General features: G+C 35.7%; 1 protein-coding gene and 1 pseudogene across 1 annotated transcript; both read left to right on the top strand.

Annotated features, from left to right (window-relative positions):
• The window catches only part of LOC113337977, a 76,146-nt pseudogene extending 56,303 nt beyond the window's left edge, over positions 1-19,843 (top strand).
• Positions 19,844-23,107: 3,264 nt separating this feature from the next.
• Positions 23,108-23,827, top strand: LOC113337976 (MDIS1-interacting receptor like kinase 2-like). The gene has a single exon (XM_026583506.1). The coding sequence runs from the start codon at positions 23,108-23,110 to the stop codon at positions 23,825-23,827; it is 720 nt and encodes a 239-aa protein (XP_026439291.1).
• Positions 23,828-23,858: the final 31 nt, after the last annotated feature.

Genomic DNA, 23,858 nt, shown 5'->3' with positions numbered 1-23,858 from the left:
AATCTTCACCAGAAATCGACAATAACAACTTCGAATCTTCACCAGAAATCGACAACAATCGAAAAATCAACAGATTCAACACTTAATCTTCATCTGTGAACTTCCTAGATATGAATATTTTGGGGGTTTTGGTTTTTTTTTCTCACTTAATCAAGGAGAATAGAAGTTACTCTAAATACTTGAATATAAAGCGGGTTTAAACCCGTTTAAACCCATACCCGCCCAACCCGTAGCGGGCGGGTAACAAAACCCGCCCGCTGTTTGTGGGTGCGGGGTTGGTTATGAAAAAAAAAAACCGCAGTATGTGGGTGCGAGGTTGGTTTTAGCTTATACCCGCCCATACCCGCCCATGTGCAGCCATAGGCCAGCCTCAGTAGAAGCAAGGTTTGAAAAATAGGTCACGACTCAGATCACGGCCACTGGCGCGACCGTCTCGACGTGTTTTGACGGGTGTGAGCACGCTTTGGGAAAAAAAGCGTTATTTAGTAAAAAAAACGCGTTTTTTATAAGTCATTCTAAAATAACTAGCGTCATGACGGTTAAATAGAAAATAAAAAAGAATTATGGTTTGAAATTCCTATCTAACGGTTACAACGTGCATAAAAGCAGTTATAAAGGGTTTAATAACGTTGTTATAACGTTTTCTATGTATTATTATTTTATTTTTGAAATTTTAATTTTTTAATCTTTAATTTAAAATATAAAGAATCGTAACATAATATTTTTTATTTTCTTAAAAAACGGCTATAACTGACGTAAAAACGGAAAAATGATCTAAAAAACTTGCGTTAAAATGTTATTTAGAAGAAAAATACGTAAAATTCAATTTTAGAAAAACAATTATAACATGCGTGAGAACGGTTATGACGGGTCTAAATAACACCGTTATTTCCTATTTATTGGTAATATATAGACATGGATGTCGGTGACCTTCACAGACACGCTACATAAGTGTAACCGTTTTAACGGCAGTTTTTTAAGAAATAACAACCGTTTTTCAAACCTTGAGGAGAAGTACAAATACATTTTGCTATACTCGCTCGAGTAAAATACAAATTTTAAGGTCGTAGTTCACTCTAGTGTGTGCTTCGCTTCCAAACTAAGGCACTTGAGTAAAATTATTGTATATCGTGCACTCATTTTGGAACGGAAGTGCACACTAGAAAGATTATCCACATTTTTTGCGGCATGCTTAAAGATAATCTGCATTGCAGTCCCAAAACATTTGTCCAAAGGTCTGAAGTACAACAAGCGCGTGCATGGCAAGTGGAAGATTCCTGTTAACATGAGTTGCCCTATGCTGCAGAATGGTTCATGGTTTGCGTATTAAAGATGGAAAAGCAACATATGTTTCCCGCTATGCAAGGACATCTCGTCTTAAACAGGAAGAACATTTTGGTGGAGCTAAATTTGTCAAGGTATATATAACTGTAATCCATGCACGTCACATATCTGCTCTGGTCTTTAATATACATATCAATCACCTCACATAGTTTGTAATGCCATTTGCAGATTGGAGATCTTGAGGGACTATTTGGAATGTCCATGGCTAGCATTCATTTTCTTAGACCAATATTTAAAGTATTGGATTTTTCCTATGGATGGGGAACAAGTAGGTATCAACCTCGGAATTAACAAAAACAAGAAAAGAAAGTTCCTTCTCAATCATATATACGTTGTTGAAAACTTCGTCTTCAAAACACCACAAACATTAGCAAGTGAATGACTAGCATTTTCAATTTCTCAGCTGTTATATATTATTACATTCCCGTTTTGGTGGAATTTATTCATGACTTATGCCAACAGATAATACTAATCTCTCACGTATCACCATGGAAAGCTTTTGGTTCTCGGAGAAATGGACAAACCCTGTAAGTAATTGTTTATATTGCAAGTTTGGAACATCAGGTGCCAAATTTCAAGTTTTGGACAAAAAGAAAAAAAAAACAGACAAAACAAAACAAAACAAACAAAGGCAACAATCATTATCCAACTTATCATTGAAGATGCGCACACATTCAAGAGAATCAAATAATAGTATAACAATTTCAAACTCATTAAAGATCAAAACTTGTATCATTCTTCTCTTTTACAATTTTTCAGATGTTCTTAAAATTTTAGAAGATGGAAATGTGCAGACAGTCGGAGTGTTAGATTATGACAAACAATGGGAACATCCTCTTACTGCACACCCAAAGATCGATTCACTGACTGGTAAAGCTTAATTGTGTAGCTAGCCCATTAATACTCATGAAATAATACCTCCTAGTTTTCGTTTGATATAATTGTTATTGTTGATTGAAGGCGAGATGTTTACCTTTGGGTGTCAATTCACTCCACCTTATTGTACATATCGGGTCATTTCTAAAGATAGCTACATGCATGATCCCGTGCCAATCACATTACCAGAGCCTACCTTGATGCATGACTTTGCCATTACAGAAAACTTCGCAATTTTCATGGATTTGCCTCTGAAATTTCGACTGAAGGTAATTAGCTTTTGTTGTTGTTGTTGTTGATTTAGAGATTTAATGATTATCTTATTATTTCGGGCTATATATAATAATTATATATAATTTTGTGGGCTTTGTAGAATGATTATAAAGGTCTGTTTGGTTAGCATAAACACTTATTTGGATGGTCTATGGTTAATAAATGTGTGGGCTACATTAAAGAGAAGCCAAAAAAAAAAATTCTAAGATGATATTCTTTTCTCCCAATCATGATTCCATTAAATTGAGTATTCTTAAAAATCATCAATTATGCCATAGTCCTTACATAATTTTAATTATGAAAATTATTTAATTAACTTTTTTTTATTTTTTTATTTAGGAATTTGATAATTTTGGGCTATATATAAAAATTGTGTATAATTTAATGGGTTATGCTAATAATAATAAGAATCCGTTTGGTTAGATTAATGGCTTATTTTATGTGGATTATAGTTAATAAAAACATGAGCTATGTTTAAGAGAAGCCTTCTTTTAAACTATGTGGCAGTGTGGATTTCAAGAATAATCCCCTAAGCTTGCACGGTATAAACATTTACAAGTAATTAAACCTGTTGTCTCTTAAAACACAAGCTGGCTAGCATAGCACAAAACAATTTTCCCAATATTATGACTTTCTTTGTTATTATATTTCAGAATTTCGTGATGGGAGAACCCGTTCTCGCATTTGATGCCACAAAGGAAGCTCGCTTTGGTGTTCTTCCCCGATATTCAATTGATGAGCATAAAATTAGATGGTTCAAACTTCCCAACTGTTTTATATTTCACAACGGTAAGCCATATTGTTTCACTCAACACTCTCTTGAAAAGCACAGGAGTAAAAAAAATTAGGGTCTAGGAAACCGATTAGAGACAATGCGTAGCCGGCATATCACAAGTCCTAAGATCCATACTCGCCAAATGCCTATGGAAGTTCTAATTAAGATTCATATTTTCCGACCAAGGAATTGTGTTTTTGCGCCAATATTTTTCCTTTTATTGATTGAAAAACTATGTACATTTTATTCGTGGTTAAGCTTGTTGAGATTATTAGTCCCACATTGTGTGGGTTATCTAAGATCCTGCGGTTCATAATTCTTAGGGCCTCTCCACTCATTGCCAATTGGTTTTGAGTTGGATGCCCATATTCTAACATGGTATCAGAGCAGGCTATTTGCCGCGAGTCATTGACCGCGCCTTACTCCACGTCACTCGATTTATTGTCCACGTGTTAGACCCAAACGAGGCTACACGTGAGGGGACGTGTTGAGATTATTAATCCCACATTGTGTGGGTTATCTAAGATCCTGCGGTACATAATCCTTAGGTCCTCTCCACTCATTGCCAATTGGTTTGAGTTGGATGCCCATATTCTAACAAAGCTAACCACTCGAGTGAAAAACGAATTAGTAGTTTCCATTTTTTTTTTATTCTGATGTATATTTAGTCCAATGATTAGTCAATGCTTGGGAGGACGGTGGTGAAGTAGTTTTGATCAGTTGCCTCCTTCAAGATATAGACTCAATGAGCGTCGCCTACTGGATTGAAAATCCTTTCGATTTCAAAAGTGAATTGTAAGATGTTTAATTTTTCCTACGCATGAAAAAATCTGTTTACCTTGCTTTTTTTTAACATTGCTTCTGTTTGCTACCAGGTATAAGATGCGGTTCAATATGAGAAATGGTTTAGCTTCACAGAAAAAAATTTCGCTATCTTCTGTAGATCTTCCCCGGATTAATGACTATTACATCGGAAGGTAAGTTTCATTTTATTTTTATCTTGTGATATTTTCTAACGATGGTTCTTGTTTGGATAATGCATCATCTATAATTCAGGAAACAAAGGTTTGTGTATGCAACTATAGTTGGAAAAAGGACAGGAATAATTAAATTTGATTTGCATGCTGATCCATTGCTGGGAAACCAAAATTTTGAGGTAGGAGAAAATATTAAAGGTATCTTTAACTTGGAACCTGGAATGTTTTGTGGAGACACTATTTTTGTTTCTCGTGAGTCAGGAATAACATCTGAAGAAGATGATGGGTACTTAATATTCTTCGTATATGATGAGAACACTGGGTAATTATTGTCTCATCTTTTCTGAATTCTCATCCTTATTGACAATTTTCCTTTTCAATAATGGCTAAATGATACATATAATTATATGAACCTAACTAGAGATTAGATAAGAGCAAGACAAAGACAACTGAGAATGTTCTTCAAGATTTCAGCCTTGCCCCATAAACCATTCTTCTAATTCTCATGTCACATAGCTAATAGCATGGATAATCTTTTTTGTTGTATACTAGGAGCATGTATCTCTGTGAGGTTTGGCTTTACCACGGCCGTGAGTATACGACCATTCAAGTATGATACATTGCGATGCCAACAATACTTGTTCTCACCATATGGTTCACAACTTCACATAGACATGGTCCCAAGTTTGCTTCCAAAGTATTTCATTCCACTTCAAATTTTCTGTTTAATTACTAGGAACAAGTTGATGTTGAATTATATTTTGCTATCATTCATTCTCTATCGGCTAACAAATATTGGTATGTCAATTGGTGCAGAAAATCTGTAGTAAATCTAATTGATGCCAAAACAATGTCTTCTGATCCAGTTGCAGTTGTTGAGTTACCCCGTAGAGTTCCATTTGGACTCCATCATTTCTTTGTAACAGAGGTCAGTTTTTAGTTCAGGTTGAAATCTGTAAGTTTGCACATTGTTTTTTCTAGGCCAGGATCGCCAAGTTCAATTACTGAGCTGTGTAGAATTGAGATGTCTTAGGTTCTCACAGAAGTACCCGATTATTTAAAATGATATGTAGTCTTTTAAGTTACCACAATTCATAATTTATTTATGGAACTATTTTTTGGTAATATGGCTTTTTACGGGGACCACTGAATCATTAGGCAACCCGTTGTTAAGAGATAAGGGATGTCTTAATAAGAGAAAATGACTAGATTGTCCCTTTACTTATTTACAATTTCTTTTTTAAATTTCTAAATTATCTTTTTTGTTTTTGTTTTTGATTTTTTTTATTAAGTTATATTCGGGTAGCTAAAGGGAAAAAAGACAAACCTAACAACTGAGCCTAATAAAAAATTTCAAACAAAAAAGGGGAAGATGAAAATTAAATTAAATATAAGTTAAAGTTTTAAAAAATAAAAATAAAAGCATTTTAGCCACTCTTATAAATATATGAATAAGAGATTTTCATTTTTACATCATAATAACCAAGTAAAAATTTGAGGAACATTCCCCTTAAATTTTTAATGACGCCAGAAAATCGTTTTATTTGAGCTACTGCCATTTGCATTTAGGTCATAGACTAGGCCCACTGCCTCATTATCTCGTATTATCTTTTCTTTTAGCTTCCGGTTATAATTTTGTTTTAATTACCGTGTGTTAATTGGTTTAGGATTTTATGTATATGTACAGGAGCAACTCCAGGCACAAACACAATTTTAAACAATGAAATGCTCGGTGATTGCCACTATAATATTGGGTAATGATATTAGTGATCAGGAACTGCTCAAGATGTGCAAAATATTCATGATTTATAACGGGGATATCAGTTCTATTAAGTGTTGATACCGTTTCATATAGGACAAAAAATTCCCACCGACATTGGCCGTTGGATCGATGAAATGTTATCAGCACTTAGTAGGACTGGTATCCCTTTATAAATCGTGAAAATATTGATTCAACACATTATGGGTCTACTTTTATGCAAACTCTTTAAAAAAATATGTAATTCTAACATCTACATGTGATTGGCTATTTTTACCTCGTATACTAGATTGAACAGAAAAGTTAACTACATACCACAGGATGATGTTGTTGTCAGAGAAGGCCAACACCCTATCCATGTTTAGATTTTCATAAATAAAACTAGGAGGTTCGGACCGGATATGTGTTGTAAACTTGTAATTGCATTAACGTGGTAAAAATTTCATCTCTCATTTTATTTTATATAACTTTAAAAATCGAATAATTCAAAAGACGGAATTCAGGGGGCACGCTGCCAGACCCTGCATTGGCTTCTACTAGATTTTTTTGAGTTGTGGTTCTGTAGATTTTCCCTACGTTGAAAAAAAATCCAGTCTACTCAGGGAAGAAGGTGTCGACTGTTGACAAAGCATTGATGGAAAGTCGGAAACAAAACGTAATCTTTGTCCTGTCCAAGTCATACTCAAATCACTTCTTTGTACTATTTTTTTTCTTATGGAGACAAATTGACTGAGAAAAAACAAGGAGTAAAGATGGGAATGAATCGATCAACATGGCAAAAGACTGGAAACAAAATTTAGCTCAAGGTCTCTGTTAATTTCAACATATACTACCCCTCAACGTACGGCTAAGATTAACGTAAGACTTGTTCGGTCAAACTTAGTTGACAAAGTTAAGCTGTTGAACCTATTTTGGTGGGCAGTTCGTTAAATTTGTTCTTTTATTTCTAAGGTTTTGGTATGAAGCTGCTGGAATGGACAGGAAGTAAAATGATGAGTTAATTGCTCTAGGAAAACAATGGATGTGTGCATTTGATCCCAAACTTGAAAGTAAGGCAGCTATACTCGATTACATGTATATCGAAATTGCGCTATGTTCTCTCTGTGTATGTATATATGAGTGCATAACTGGTGGATGTTCTTCCATCTGTTCATTGGTGTCGGTAATTCTCTGCAGTTAGACTGCACATTCCGGCCTTATTGTCGGCTGAAGTATAACCTCCGCAATAGTCCCTGGTCAACCAAAAAAAGAGATGCAAGTGGTGATGGTCCTGATGGAGTTTTTGTAAGACACTAATGTGTATGGCTGAGTGGATACAAATTTACGATTGAAGATCGAAGATACGTGAAGGGGAAGGGCAGACTGTAGACCATTCCCAACTGCATACCCTTGTTGTGATAAATATTATCACAAGTTCAAAATAATTATGTTGACTTGACTCCAAATGAAGACTTCTGATAACAAAAAGAAACGTCGAGTATTATATATTACCTTCTGTAACTTGATTAATCATCACCACTTGAAAACTAAACTGTTCTTCTTCAGATTATTAAAATGTTTCGACAAGTAAACGCTGCCACTGCTACTTTATTTCTGTTGGTATTATTGTTGCTGGTTTCGGCTTTCAATGTTACTCATTGTGCTTCTGGTGCTTCTTTTTCTTTGACGCATAAAAAACAAGTACATGCAGTGAAAGAAGAAGTTGATGCTCTTTTGAAATGGAAATCATCCCTCACCAGCCATACTCATTTGCTCCTCCCTTCCTGGAAGGGAAATTCTTCTGCCAGTACAGTAAACCCATGCAAGTGGTATGGAATCGCTTGTAACAACGAGGGAAGCGTTACTGAACTGAATGTAACAGGCTTGGGTTTACAAAGTACGCTCGATAATTTCAACTTCTCATCTTTCTCCAACTTTGTTGGTATCGACTTGAGCTCCAACAAACTCTTCGGATTCATTCCTCCTCGAATTGGTAATCTTTCGAAACTCACCTACCTTGTTCTTTCTAATAATAATCTTTCTGGTCATATTCCACCAGAAATAGGCTTCCTTACCAAACTGCAATATCTAGTTCTTTTTGAAAATCATATTAGTGGATTCATCCCTCGAGAAATTGGCAATTTACATTTGCTCATTGGTTTAGCACTGCAAAAAAACAGTATCTCTGGAAACATCCCTCGTGATATAGGCAGGCTAACGTCTTTAACTAGATTATACTTGTATAAAAACAATCTCAATGGTCCAATCCCTGCTTCCTTGACCAATTTGACTAGTCTAGTCCATCTTTACCTTTATGAAAATCAACTTTCTGATAGCATTCCTCGAGAAATCGAAAAGCTAAGTTCTCTTACAGGCTTGGATTTGTCATTGAACAATTTCACGGGTTCAATCCCTACTTCTATATGCCAGTTAGCCAACCTCACCTTTTTATCAGTTTTTTGGAAATCAACTTACCGGCCCCATCTCTCAAAATATTGGAAAGCTAAGGTCTTTAGAGCATCCACAGTGGGCGAGTATAACTAAATTTATGGGATGAGATCGTAACACAGTGGGACGGAGTAAAGATCAAATTTGGACCAAAGATCAAATTCCAGACCAAATATGGTCGCGACCAAATCCCAAATTCTAATATAGTCGGGCGTAAATTTAAAGTACGTTTGATGCTGGGCGTAAATTTAAAGTACGCTTGTTAACGGGCGTAAACCAAAGTTACGTATGTTGGTGGGGCGGAATTTAAATTTGCGTTTGTTGCGGGCGTAACATAAATTTACGCCTGATGGGACGGACAGAAGAATTCCGCGCGTTGCCAGGCGGACACCAAATTTCCGCCTGTCTGGGGCGGACACCAAATTTCCGCCTGTCTGGGGCGGACACCAAAATTCCGCCCCTCTCAAACGGACTTTTTTTTTACGCCTGAGAAAAATTATGAAACATGAAATGAAATTTTCGAACGTTAGAATGATAAATTTTTCGAACGTTGGCGTTGGATTGCGTAGCAGATTTTTGACCGTTGGTAAGATATTTATATCTTTCGAACGTTTGAAATTGAATGTTAATAACGGGTTTATTTTATACCTATATATACCAGATGAATTCCTTTCACATTTTCATATCATTCATTTGTATTCGGCAAGAAAAAAATAGTATCAGGAAGAAAAAATAGTTTTCCATATTTCAAATCATTTTGAAAATTTTCATCGAATCGTTTTTAATGTCAACACCACGAATAGCAAGAGGTCCAAATTTTACGACAATCGAAGATGTCACGATGTGTAAAATTCATTTATCAATATCTCAAGATCCCGGCGTTGGAGCCGATCAATCAGAGATTGCGTTGTGGACTCGTATCAAGGATGATATTGAAGCTCATTTACCGGATAAACCAGAGCGGTCTTGGAGTTCCTGGCAAAAACGATTTCAGGGAATAAGTAAAGAAGTGGCGTTGTTTTCGGCAAAACAGGCGGAAGTGGAAGGTGAATATCATACGGGATGGGGTCCGGAAATGACCGTGAGTATTCTCTCTGTTTTGAAACAATTATTTTCTAATATTGAGATGCCCATGAACCTAATTGTTTTTAAAAACATTAACAGCTCGAAGAGGTAAACAAACGGTTTAAGGAATGCAATCATGGAAGAAAATTTAGGCACGAAGAGTGCTACCCAATTGTCATAGAAAATATAAAATATAATCGTCGATCGACTTTTGTTTTTGATACGACGCACGATTTGGATAGTAGCGTGAATACCGAGGAAGATGGCACTCAAGTCGAGTCCGGTAACGACACAGATAAAGGAGACATAGAGAATACATACCTTCGTCAGATGGGAAAAAAAGCAGCTAAACGATTGAAGAAAACCGGGCGAGAGAAATCCAACAGCCAAGAGGAATTGATGGGAATAATTATTACACAGCAAGAAAATTTCAATTCTCATTACCGGGAACAATCAAGATTCAAGATGGAACAAAAAAAGGCCGAGTTTGCACAAAAACAAGCTGAGCATGCGGCTAAAATAGCCAAGGAGGTCGCAGACGATGAATTTCGCATCATGATGATGGATCTTTCCAAATTGGATCATGTACAAAAGGAGTACTTCGAACTTCGAAAGGCTTTAATAGTACGGGACAAAAGGAGCCAATTATAATCGTCAAAACGGGATAGTTCAAACCTTAAGTATTAAGTCTAATAATAAGTGATAATAGTTTTAGTAGGTTATTTACGTTTTAATATGTATTAATTTTGTCATTAGTCGTATTATTATGTAATATTTGGGATTTAATTTTATCTTCATTTAATTTAATCAACTTTAACTTATTTTGTAACATCTTACTTTAATTTACCAAGTGATGAGTATATGAAATAGAGTTAATACATTTCTTCGAAATTATTCGTTAAAATAAAATCACATAATTTTTTCATATGGGAAACAACATTTAATTTCAATATTTTTTCCTCGTCTCCAACCTTTTAATTCCCATATTCTGCCCATATATGTTCGATTAAGTCATCGCGCAAGCGAATATGCCTATCTTTGCTGCGCATATGACGTCGGCGTTGCTCAGCTCTAATTTGGGAAAACTCCTCACTGTTGCCTCTTAATATATTAACCGGTGTCGGGTTGCTACGATGATCATAAACATGTGGCCATTCACCGGGTAGACGCTCATCCTCGACTATCATATTATGTAAGATAATACACGTTTTCATGATATAGGCAAGCACATCTGGATTCCACATTCTAGCAGGTTGTTTGATGATTCCAAACTGTTGTTGAAGTACACCAAATCCCCGCTCTACGTCTTTTCTTGCACCCTCTTGCATCGCTGAAAATATCTCTTTTTTCCTACCAAGCGGATGTTTAAACGCCATAATAATAGTAGCAATTTCTGGATATATTCCATCACCTAGATAATACGGCATGTCATAAGAATGACCGTTTACCACATAGTTCACCGGTGGTGCTTTTCCCGTGACCAGAGATTAAGTAGCGTGCGGCTTATCATCTTCCACTATAGGAAACCTCCCTAACCCGGGGACGTCGACCTCCTCAATTTGACCGGTAGAGATTAAGTTGTAATCAGCTTCGGTAGATTTTTTTCTCTTGTTGGTCTTTTGGCGACCACTAAACCTCGATATAAACTTGTTCATTCTACGCACAAACATGTTAAATACAATTTCATAATTAAAAGACCAATCCACGAACCATAATAGACATAAATTTAACCGAACAAAATTTCAACATCATAAAATTCCATAAACATAAATTTAACCAAAAAAATAATTATCCAATTAACTATATTTATAACTATTTATAATTAACAAAAAATTCAATTAAAATACGAAACTAAATTAACAAAAAGATAAATTAAATTAAATCACGTAACTAAATTAACAAAAAATAATTATCCAATTAACTATATTTATAACTATTTATAATTAACAAAAAAATAAATTACGAAATTAAATTAACAAAAAAATATATTAAATTAAATCACGTAACTAAATTAACAAAAAATAATTATCCAATTATTAATATTTATAACTATTAAATAAAACATGATATTAAATTAAATTACGATTAACCCAATTTTAATAAGATTTGATTAACCCAATATGAATATCCAATTAGTAATAAAGTCTGATTCAATTTTCAACGTAAAAACCCTAAATAAATTCGAACAAAAAATACAATACCTGCGCATATTATTACACAAATTGAAATAAATTCGAACAAAAAATACAATACATGATATTATTATTACACAAATTGAATAAAGAAAGTAGAAAATACATACCTTATATCATTAGTTTTTAGGGTTTTTGTGGAGTTTTTAGGGTATCTGTACGGTTGGTAGATGGGAATGGAGAAGAAGAATATGAACTGAAGAGGAGCCGTGAAGCAAACAAGAATATGAACTGTGTAAGAATATGAACTGTGGAAGAAAATGAACTGAGAAGAAGAAGGCTCGTGTAGAAGAGATCGGTTGTGGTTGGGAAGGAGAGGCGGTATTGGTGGAAGGTGCGGTTCATTAAGATTACGCCCGATTTGATCGGACGGACAGGAGAGTACGCCATAACCCTAAACCCTAATGAAACGGAAATTTTGGTTACGCCCGTATCAGGCGTAATAATTTTTTACGCCTGACAAATTCATCACGCGGACAGAAGATGTCCGTCCGTACAACTCATCACGCGGACACCAAAATTCCGCCCGTCTGATCTCACACGTGCTGTGTGACCGTGTTTAACTCGGACGGAATTTAGTTTTACGTTTCTTCGAGCGGTCATTTGGAATCCGTCTGATCAACGGGCGGAATTTAAGATTCCGCCCCTTACCAAACGTAATTTTTATTTACGCTTGATAACAAACGTGATTTATATTTACGCCCGTTTGAAACGTAATTTATAATTCCGCCCAGAAATGAAACGTAACTAATACTTCCGCCCGTCTTCATGCGTAAAACTGTTTTACGCGCGACCAAATTTGGTCTTCTCCCCATAACGTCACAATACAAATTAAACTCATATTTAGTCTTTTTTTTTAGTCTTTGATCTTTGAGTTTAGTCGTACCATTGCAGTCGCTCTTAGCAACCTTATATATGTCCTTGAACAAACTCACTGGTGCAATCCCCGCATCAGTGGGGAATTTGAGAAATTTGACACTTTTATCTCTTTTTGGAAATCAATCAAGCAAAATTTCTTGTTTGGTCCTAGGCCCATATAATTATTTATAATAGGGTCCAACCGGATTTTTTATTTATCCGGAGGTCCAAAATTAATTAAAACATGGAAATGTCCATAATGCCCATTACTACCAAACGTGTGTGTCTACACTGCTTACAAATTTGAGTACATATCTGGTACACCGCTTAAAAATTCAAGTACATATTTGCTACACCGCTTACAAATTTGAGAACATATCTGTCGCATGTTGTAATATTTCGATTGCGGTAAATACGGATTCGTTGCTCGGACTTGAAAAGATTTTTAAAACAAAAATATATACAAAATTGTCACAGGATCAAGAGATACTAGGACTCAGGATTTCACCAATTCTTATACTCATGTATTTATTCTAAACAGTTATAGCTTCTAAACATCGACTCTTTATTTGCCAAAATAAATTTTCAAAATATTAAGTGTAAATCATAAGCATGATGCATCAAGAGTTCCTAGACTAAGCATACATCATCAGATAAAATCACAAATAAACAAGAAAAATCATAAAACAACTCATAATAGTGCAAATAGTCATAAAATAATTAAATAGAATTACTCATGCATAAAGAATGGTTTCCTCCATCATCCCAGTAATGGGGTTTAGCTACTCATAATAATCATGTTCTAAAAATAAATATTTGATGCTCAAAATATGATTAAAAGAGTGAAAAATATAATACAGTGAAACTACGACCCTCTTTAAGCGTCCAGAGAAGAACGATAAAACACCACTGCTGTAAATAACGATACCTCACTGCTGCTGTTGACGATGTTGTTTTAAGACCCACAGCAGCTAGTCGTTGTCACTGTTGATAAACGACTGTCTTATGGAGTCTGTTCTTCGTGCTCTTTAATGGCAGCAGCAGCAGCAGAACTCCTCCTTCCTGCAGCTCCCGTTCTTCGCTCCTCTAGCCTCTCTCTGGTCTCTGCTCGACCCCAAACCTCTTGATAATCTTCTCTCACTTCTCTCCACCTCTTATATACTTCACATCTCAAAGAAATCCCGACAGAATCTCTATTTTTTCTTTCTTCCAAAGTCTCGGAAAATACTGCTCAAAGCTATTCGTACGCGTTTGTTAGCTATAAACTTTCCACCAAACTCTTATCAAGACTTGAACAGGACCTAGTACGTAACTATCCAGCGTAAAACTCTCACAAAATCTTTCATACAAATCCTTGAAACTGGACAGAACAATACGTATCCTGTTTGGACTTTGATCGCTTCTCCCAGCCATTCCAGCCCAAGTTGATCGATAAAATCACTTGCATACGGTCTGTTTAGTCTTAACATGCCTAGCCCAATTGATTTCAGGGATTTTATCTCCCTCAAAACTGCCCAGAAATCCAACAGCAAGTTATCAGACATGAACTTTAGTTTTCCCGCCAAATTCCATTATTTGAACTTTGAATGTGGTGTCCCCTTAACCAGACTAGGAGTCCCTTTAGCATGTGCCTTGAAATGGGGTGCCCCTTAGTAATTAGGTTACCCCTTATCCAAAGTGAGAGTCCGTATAGTAATTTTCTCCCACGGGCGCAAAGACCACTTTTTTAGCCAATTTCACCGCAAAAGCTTATTTCTCCAAAAATACCTACAGGGACATAAAAAGTCATAATAAATATAAAATCGAGCACTAATAATATATACAATTGAGATTATAAAAGACACAAAAATGTGCCTATCAAATACGCCCAAACTTATTATTTGCTAGTCCTCGAGCAAATCAAATAGAAAATAAAATCCTAACTCACTGTCGCAGGCATCGTCGATTGCATTTAGCGTTTGAAATAAGCCTTTAAACCCCTAGGTGGCCCTAGTGGCTGAGTTATAGTCTCGGGAGGGATTACTAGAGATATACCCACAAAACCTTTATACTCCAGACCCTAGATATCTATAACGAACCTTGGAAGGCACTAAAGAATCTCCTTGGTTGGCATACTTATTGACTACAGGAAGAAGTACCCTGATGCGAAATTCCAATTGATGTACACGAGTTTGCACTCAAGCATACTAAAATTCATATAAAGTGACAGAGCTCTACTCAGATAGTTGCACTATGGACATCATATTCGGAGTCAAATTAATCACATGGAAAGATTAAGAGATGGATATAGAAAAACATAGATGGTTTTGATGTTTACTAAGTGAACGGCGTTTCCCATATCTGTCTGAAGGCCTCCGCCAAAATGAACTTATCCTAATGGATTGGGATATTAGTCTGACTAATATCAACACACTGGCATATACAAGGGAACCAGTGGTCGATAACCTAACTCTAGGTCAACACAACTGGCATATACAAGGGTACCAGTGGTCGACTTTATTGAATTTATTCCTTTTGGTCAAATGGTCTGGTCTCAATATTTTTTTTTTTTTTTTTTTTTTTTTTTTTTTTCAACTTTTTGGTAACTACCATTTTTTTTCATCTTTTTTTTTTTTTTTTTTTTTTTTTTTTATCTCAATCACTCTAATTCACCCTAGCATTGGTAACAACTTGAATCGTGGGCCCCACCTATCACTTAGAGAAACATAGTTTAAAAACAAAATAAAATAAAAATAGAAGTGAAAAGGACTCAACGAGATATGGTGAAACTATCATGTTATTTCTAACACCTGAGCTCTGTGCTTTTATGAATAGACTCTTAGATGTTTCCATCTAATCAGATTGGTTCCTCAACTCCTACATCAAAATGCTTCCATCCACTTAGATTGTTAGTGCATCCTAATAGCATAAATTTCTAGCTCTGGAGTTTATTTATTCATACTGCAACTAAAAGTTTCTCCCATACCCCCAAACTTAAACCTAACATTGTCCTCAATGTTCTAAAGATGAAATTAAAAGCATGAACAAGGAGAAACTGTTACCATTTGAAGTGAAAGAGTTACGGAAGGATATTACCTGGTTGCATGAGATTGGGTTACCTCCCAAGAAGTGCTAAGTTTAAAGTCTTCAGCCAGACTAAGAAAAGGATTAGTCAACTCGAACCGTATAACAGTAGCCGGAATAACTGTGGGTCTTTAAAACCAAAAAGAGCTGACAAAAGGAAACTGCAGTGAACCAAGAAAATGTACAAGACTAGCATGCCCTTACCTAGTTTCCTGATTAAGATATCTATATCTAATTGTGGTTCAGGTTCAGGTTCTATAAAAGGGTCTAAATATATTTCTTTAGGCTGCAACTCCTCAAAATTGAGATCCGAATTATTAGGTCCTAGAGTCTGTAAATACTTAAATAAGAACTTAGAAGCACAAAATAATAACCTAAATAATTGAGGATCCTCTAAGTCAATCAGGTTTGACTTACATAATTGACCACAGTGAGAGTAGTGGTCATTCTTAAGAAAATGTGTCGATTCTAATATCCTAAAGTAATTAGGTTTAGTCTCAGAACTTAATAATTGACACATTTGAAATTTATACGTTCCCACAATTGTTTGAAAAATATTTGGTGGGAAAACAAAGTCGATCTTAGTATCATAGCCTGGTCTAACCTCATCAACCAGAGGATGGGTTTCTAACAACTGAACTTCCTTATGGACATCACTAGGTTCAGGAAAACGAGTATGAAAGTAATCTTGTAAAATGGTTGAGGCATTGATGTCAAGTCCTAAGTGTGGGGACTTTCTGAGAGTTAAAGGTAAGGCACTAGGGAAGTGATAATCACCCCCAAACTTAGAGTTTTCAGTTTCTCTAGATAGACCTCTAATTATTTCTTGAATTTCCGTATCTTCAGAGTCCTTAAAATATTCAAGAGATTCTTCTAAGTTATTATCAGGTAGTGCATCTTTACTCATCTCTACGGGTCTATCTTCTTCTTCCAAGACTATTGTTTCTAAGTCGCTAGACTCTAAAACAGTATTTTCGAAATGAACCCGTTCCTCTAAACCACTATCGGCTTCGTAATCAAAAGGAAAAACTACATCGTCTAAAACGGTGGTATCCCTAATCAAATCCTCGTCCTTTTGAATAGGTGAATAATCATAAAAATTATTTGGATTTGAAGTAGAAATAATATAATCACTATAAAGCTCAATTGGATTACTAGATTCCTGATTACTATGCCTACATATTTCAGATTCTTCATCACTACTATCCTCATCATCATAATAGTACGAAGATGATTGAACCTTATCTAAATAAGTAGTGTTACCAATTATAACCTCGTTATCTTGATTATGTGAAAAAGTATCTTCATTCTCAAGGGTATTATTGGATACACTATATTGGCAATTCAAGTTATTTCGAGCAATACTTTCGTTCGTCTCTAACTCAAGTCTACGTGTCGACTCAGCTATCCTCTCAAGGGTCTCTTCCAAAGAAAGTTCCCTTAGTGTAGGATCTAAGTTTTGAGTTAATCTATTGAGGATATCTTCTACAGATTCAGTTGTTGTTGCAGTTCTTTCGTCCATAACTACATTATTCACCTCATCTAATTTATACGTCGATTCAGCTAACTGACGTGATGACTCAGCTAAATTCCTGAGAGTCTCTTCTAGAGAAGGAATAGGAACTGAAGGATCATAATAAGGACTACTTTTCAATAGTTTGATTGTATCCTCTAAAGACGAAGAACTAGTATTATAATCTTCTTGCTCGTATGACTGATGCGCGTGCGGATAGTAATTGGGCTCACCATGGTATGAACCATAACCTTGAAAAGGTTGGCGTCCCCAGTCACTATTCTCACTATGGTCATAATACTGATGATGTCCATATTCAAATTCAGGTCGATATTCATTGTATTGGCTTCTATCATACCAGTTCGACATTCTTAATTGCAGGGGAATTCTACGCAATCACAAACAAGTCCGACTCGACCAAATCAAACCTATAGAATCTAGCAAACAAAAAGCATGATGGCTCCACTTAGATTGTTTTCTAGACCAGCTTCTATTCCTTCGAAAAGGAATTCGTTACAATTTGAGCACACCCCTCTGGAATCAATCCGAGCTAATGTAAGTTGAATCGAGGCGAGGGAAGCTCAGTGGAGCTTTGATACCCAAGGCCTCACCGCTATCACAAGGCGGCGCAGTCACGCATTCAACTCACAGAAACCATCATGAACTTTGAAATGTGCTTAAAGAGCAACCAATATTTTTCGAACGAGTTTCCTATTAAGCTCGTTACCCTATGGTCTCGTTCTATTCAAATTTTAGCTTGGTTCGCGTTAGGTTTCGTTTTCCTAAGGCGGGCAAGAAGGAACGGTGATGAAATCCGAACCTTATCTTGTTTAGGCCAGGCCTTGCCCTTTACTAGGAAAATAAAGACAGTCCGGTTCGTCCTCAAACAATTATCACCTTAAGGCAGACAGTAACCCGCTTGCAGGAGATTCACGGGTGTTTCGATTGGACTTACCTCCCGTACCAGACGGGCGATGAACCGTTGTCGTCGACTCGGGCCACGACTCCTATGACGTGTGCGAACCCGAGGGGACGAGACGATATAGTAATCGTCGTCCTTCCCTGCAAACAGTTTGTATTTAAGGATACCCTTCCGTAGGGTTTAAAAATAAAAATAAAAATGTCCAAAAGTCCAGAATAAAGTCCAAATAAAAAGTCCAAAAATTACAAAAATAAAGCCTATTTACAAATTCTAAAAAAATAAATAAATAAAAGCTATATACAAAAAAAAAAATAATAAAAATTAAATCCTAAAAAAAAATTATGTCTTTTTTTTTTTTCTCTTTTAGCTTTTAGCTTTTAGCTTTAAGCTTTTTGTTCCCAAGTCCTTAGTATTCCACTTCGAACCTGTAAATCAAAGACACAAAAAGAAACGTAAAAAGGAACAAATAATAATAAAAAAAAATTAAACCTAAAAACAAATCTATATACAAGTCCCCGGCAGCGGCGCCATTTTGTTGTAATATTGCGATTGCGGTAAATACGGATTCGTTGCTCGGACTTGAAAAGATTTTAAAAAAATATATATATACAAAATTGTCACAGGATCAAGAGATACTAGGACTCAGGATTTCACCAATTCTTATACTCATGTATTTATTCTAAACAGTTATAGCTTCTAAACATCGACTCTTTATTTGCCAAAATAGATTTTCAAAATATTAAGTGTAAATCATAAGCATGATGCATCAAGAGTTCCTAGACTAAGCATACATCATCAGATAAAATCACAAATAAACAAGAAAAATCATAAAACAACTCATAATAGTGCAAATAGTCATAAAATAATTAAATAGAATTACTCATGCATAAAGAATGGTTTCCTCCATCATCCCAGTAATGGGGTTTAGCTACTCATAATAATCATGTTCTAAAAATAAATATTTGATGCTCAAAATATGATTAAAAGAGTGAAAAATATAATACAGTGAAACTACGACCCTCTTTAAGCGTCCAGAGAAGAACGATAAAACACCACTGCTGTAAATAACGATACCTCACTGCTGCTGTTGACGATGTTGTTTTAAGACCCACAGCAGCTAGTCGTTGTCACTGTTGATAAACGACTGTCTTATGGAGTCTGTTCTTCGTGCTCTTTAATGGCAGCAGCAGCAGCAGAACTCCTCCTTCCTGCAGCTCCCGTTCTTCGCTCCTCTAGCCTCTCTCTGGTCTCTGCTCGACCCCAAACCTCTTGATAATCTTCCCTCCCTTCTCTCCACCTCTTATATACTTCACATCTCAAAGAAATCCCGACAGAATCTCTATTTTTTCTTTCTTCCAAAGTCTCGGAAAATACTGCTCAAAGCTATTCGTACGCGTTTGTTAGCTATAAACTTTCCACCAAACTCTTATCAAGACTTGAACAGGACCTAGTACGTAACTATCCAGCGTAAAACTCTCACAAAATCTTTCATACAAATCCTTGAAACTGGACAGAACAATACGTATCCTGTTTGGACTTTGATCGCTTCTCCGAGCCATTCCAGCCCAAGTTGATCGATAAAATCACTTGCATACGGTCTGTTTAGTCTTAACATGCCTAGCCCAATTGATTTCAGGGATTTAATCTCCATCAAAACTGCCCAGAAATCCAACAGCAAGTTATCAGACATGAACTTTAGTTTTCCCGCCAAATTCCATTATTTGAACTTTGAATGTGGTGTCCCCTTAACCAGACTGGGAGTCCCTTCAGCATGTGCCTTGAAATGGGGTGCCCCTTAGTAATTAGGTTACCCCTTATCCAAAGTGAGAGTCCGTATAGTAATTTTCTCCCACGGGCGCAAAGACCACTTTTTTAGCCAATTTCACCGCAAAAGCTTATTTCTCCAAAAATACCTACAGGGACATAAAAAGCCATAATAAATATAAAATCGAGCATTAATAATATATACAATTGAGATTATAAAAGACACAAAAATGTGCCTATCATCGCACTGCTTAGAAATCTGAGTACATATCTGTCGTACTGCTTACAAATCCGATTATATATCTGAATGCTTACAAATTCGAGTACATATTTGCTGCACTGCTTCCAGGTAGAGTACAAATCTGTAAGAATCAATGATAAATAAATTAGAAAACGTATTACATCACATACATTCTGATGATTATAATTTTTCTTCGACTGTATTGCCATGCTTCTGGGGCAAAGCAAGGATCTTCTATTATCGTTTTCTTCTTAACTGCATATAGATTGACTCGCTTTACGTACTGCTAGTGTCAATGCCTGCAGACACACAAAAATTAAAACGTTCATCATAGGGGCCATAACTTATGCCCAAACATACAGAGTCTAATTTGAGGAACCATACAAACCAATGCAAATAAAACTCATAATGCACGACAAATGGTCTCCACCAATAAATCCAGAATTTAATGAACCTGAAAAACTGTGGGCTGCACGGTGATATTACTGACTGAGCCATCCTGCTCTGTTGCGGTCTCCACCAATAAATCCTGCAGAAATACATCGAAGTCTGGTCAACAAAAGCAGCAATCTCATAGAAATCCAGTCATAATATAACTGAAAAACTATATTACTTCTGCTGAAATAAGTCGTGCAGCTATGTTTTTAGTTTTTGCTAGTTTCTTACAGTTAATCGACAACCAAAAAACTAAACTGGAAGCACATAATTGGCATTCTTGATGCCCCTTCCATTAATCCAAAGCATCTAATACGCAACAGTTAAAACATTAAGAAAAAGAAAAAAAAAACATTAGTATCAACAATGAGAAGACATTTACAGCATAAGCTGCGCTTTACCCCGAAGCTAACATTAATAGTTTTCCTCAATCATAGCCATAAAGAATTTAAAAGGGGTGTAATTAAATTCAAATTACCATGGGAGGTTATCAATGATTTTACCTGTCGGTTATTACCACATAATGAGAAATTTTTTATCAGCAGTAGCTTAATCAAATCTAAGAAGAGCCGAACCTAAAACGCATGAGACATTAATTTAACATCTAAAATAAAAATGGTTCTAAGCAAGCACAGGGATTGCAATTCGGTGGATCAATGAAGGAACCCCAACCTTGAGTGTTACTGAGAAAAGTACACATCTGTTCCAACAACGAACTTAACTTTCCGGTCCAAACACTGTAGTTTGTATGCTTAGTAATTTGTGCCCATATCCATCATCCATGGATGTAATGTGATGTCAAGCAAGGTAGCAAGAGCCTGCTAGCTTTCGTATTAAACATGTATGCACAGGCTTCAACTCCAGAAATGTACCTCTTCGGCTGGCTCTTTGCTGGTAATCCGAATAAACGTGTGGACAAACCATATACAGTATATAGGTATGGTACCAAATAAATATCAAATAGACGTCATTTTATCACTTTCCTGAAGGAAGAAAGACGTCATTTTTATGGAGAAACAAGATCATATATGGATTTTCCTGATGTCCAAGAAACGAAAGTTGCAAGTTAACCAACATGATGATATCTTACAGAGAAGTTAAATAGTATGGGTTAATAATAACGAACTATAAAGGAAGATCTAAATTGCCTAAAAGCACCAAAAGTTGATCACTACATTAGTTTTATCAGATTATTCATCACTACCAAGAATTTGAATCATTTGATGTCTGAACTATAAAGGAAGTACCAATGGAGTAACGGTGGTTTTGAGCAGCAAAAACAACACACGGAAAAAGGAAACACCAATGAAAGCCTATTCTACACAGTAATCTACTTTTCATGGATTTCATAGGTACGTCAGATGGAGAAAAACAAGCAATACCAAAAGGAGAGAAATTAAACCATGGTTGTACCTGCAAAATGGCGAGTACAAACCTGTATATGAATACGTACCGCGTAAAACACATCAAAAAAACTAGAATCTATTTCAGTATTTCACACACGTACTGAATCAAACACAACAAAAAGCACTTACTATCACTATGTGACATATGTACTAAAGATTCTTGAATTACAAATCAACTGCATGACAAGAATAGGTGACAGATCTATGAAAAATAAGAGAATTGAAAGACATATTACCGTATTTAACATACTTACTGAAGGATAAGACTAAAAAGGTGACAAAACTATGAATCAAACACAACAAAGAGCACTTCATATCAGTATCTGACATATGTACTTGTGGATAATAACATCTGAATCTACAAACAAGCGTGGTTTTGAAGAGCAAAACAAAAAGATAATCAAATTAAGGAAGTTCTTTTCAGTATTCCATGTATGTACCTATGATTCATAAGTTAAAATCAACTGCATGTCAAATTTTTTTTATAAATCTACAAATACAACAAAATCAAAACAGTTATATCTCAGTATTGCATATATGTACTTCTAGATCAAGCAAAAAAAATTAAAAAACTATAAATACAATAAAATTAAAGCAATTTTTATCAGTATTCCATATATGTACTGCTGATCCAAACAATTTGTAACAACAAACAAGCATGATCTGAACTATTTTGATCAAAAACTACCAGTACATCATATATGTATTGATGGTTCATAAAGAAAAACAAAGTGAAAAAAATCTAAAACTAACAAAAAGAAACTAGTATAGGCAAATCTCATAACGAAATAAACAAAAAATGTGAGGATTCATCTAGATCTGACCTATTTTCATGAAAATAAACTAATAAAGCATTGTGATCAAAAAATCAAACATCAAAAAGGATCATATATGTGTACGGATCGAAAAAATCACCAAACAATTCAAGATCAAGATAATTCAAGTGATTATGTAAAAATTGTACATTCAAGCAAAGATTACTAGACTGAAGTGTTGACTTACCAAGACAGAGCGATTAATTGGAAGCACTAGTAGAAATAAAAGCAGCAGTGAAGATCGAGAGACTTGTTTAGTGTAGAAATAGCTTATATCCAATAAGTCTTAGAAATTGCACCAGCCTGATAAATCTCGGGCTCGATAACAATGGACTGGTTGATAATATAACAGAGGCGTTTCACGTGTATCCACATCTAGATAGGTTTGTCGTAACTAACAATATGTTGTATGGTGAAATCTCAAAAGAATGGGGGAATTGTCAAAATCTGACAGCCTTATATCTCTCGGGGAACGGTATTACCGGTAGAATACCTTCTGAACTCGGCAAGTTGAAGATTTTACGTGAACTCGATCTTAGATCGAATTATTTAGTAGGGGAAATTCCGAATGAGTTGTTCAATTTGTCTTCGTTAATCAGATTAGAAGTGAGAAACAACATACTTACTGGTGGGTTGTCTTCCGAAGTTGGAATGTTAATTAACCTGCAACATCTCGATTTATCCACCAATAACTTTACCGGACCGATACCCGAACAGCTTGGAGATTGTTCAAGCTTACTATCTTTGAATTTGAGTAGAAACAGTTTTAACGAAAGCATTCCTTTTCAAGTTGGAAGCTTGGATTCACTACAAATCATGCTGGACCTTAGTCGAAATGAGCTAACCGGAGAGATACCGCCAGCTCTCAGTAAACTAAAGAAACTCGAAATCTTAAATTTATCCCACAACAAGCTTTCCGGTTCAATTCCTTCTTCATTTGATCAAATGCTCAGCTTGACTACTGTAGATGTTTCTTACAATGAATTAAGTGGTCCTGTTCCAAACATCAAGGCCTTCCAGGATGCTCCCTTTGATGCATTGAAAAACAATATAGGCTTGTGCGGCAATATCTCCAGAGGTTTGGAACCATGTTGCGGTTGGAAGAAAAGAGGCCAAGCATAAACGTTTGCTGATAATCCTACTTCCTTTGTTT

Source organism: Papaver somniferum, unplaced genomic scaffold (assembly GCF_003573695.1).
Source record: "Papaver somniferum cultivar HN1 unplaced genomic scaffold, ASM357369v1 unplaced-scaffold_18, whole genome shotgun sequence".
Classification (NCBI taxonomy): Eukaryota; Viridiplantae; Streptophyta; class Magnoliopsida; order Ranunculales; family Papaveraceae; genus Papaver; species Papaver somniferum.
This window is presented reverse-complemented; position numbering and strand designations above follow the sequence as displayed.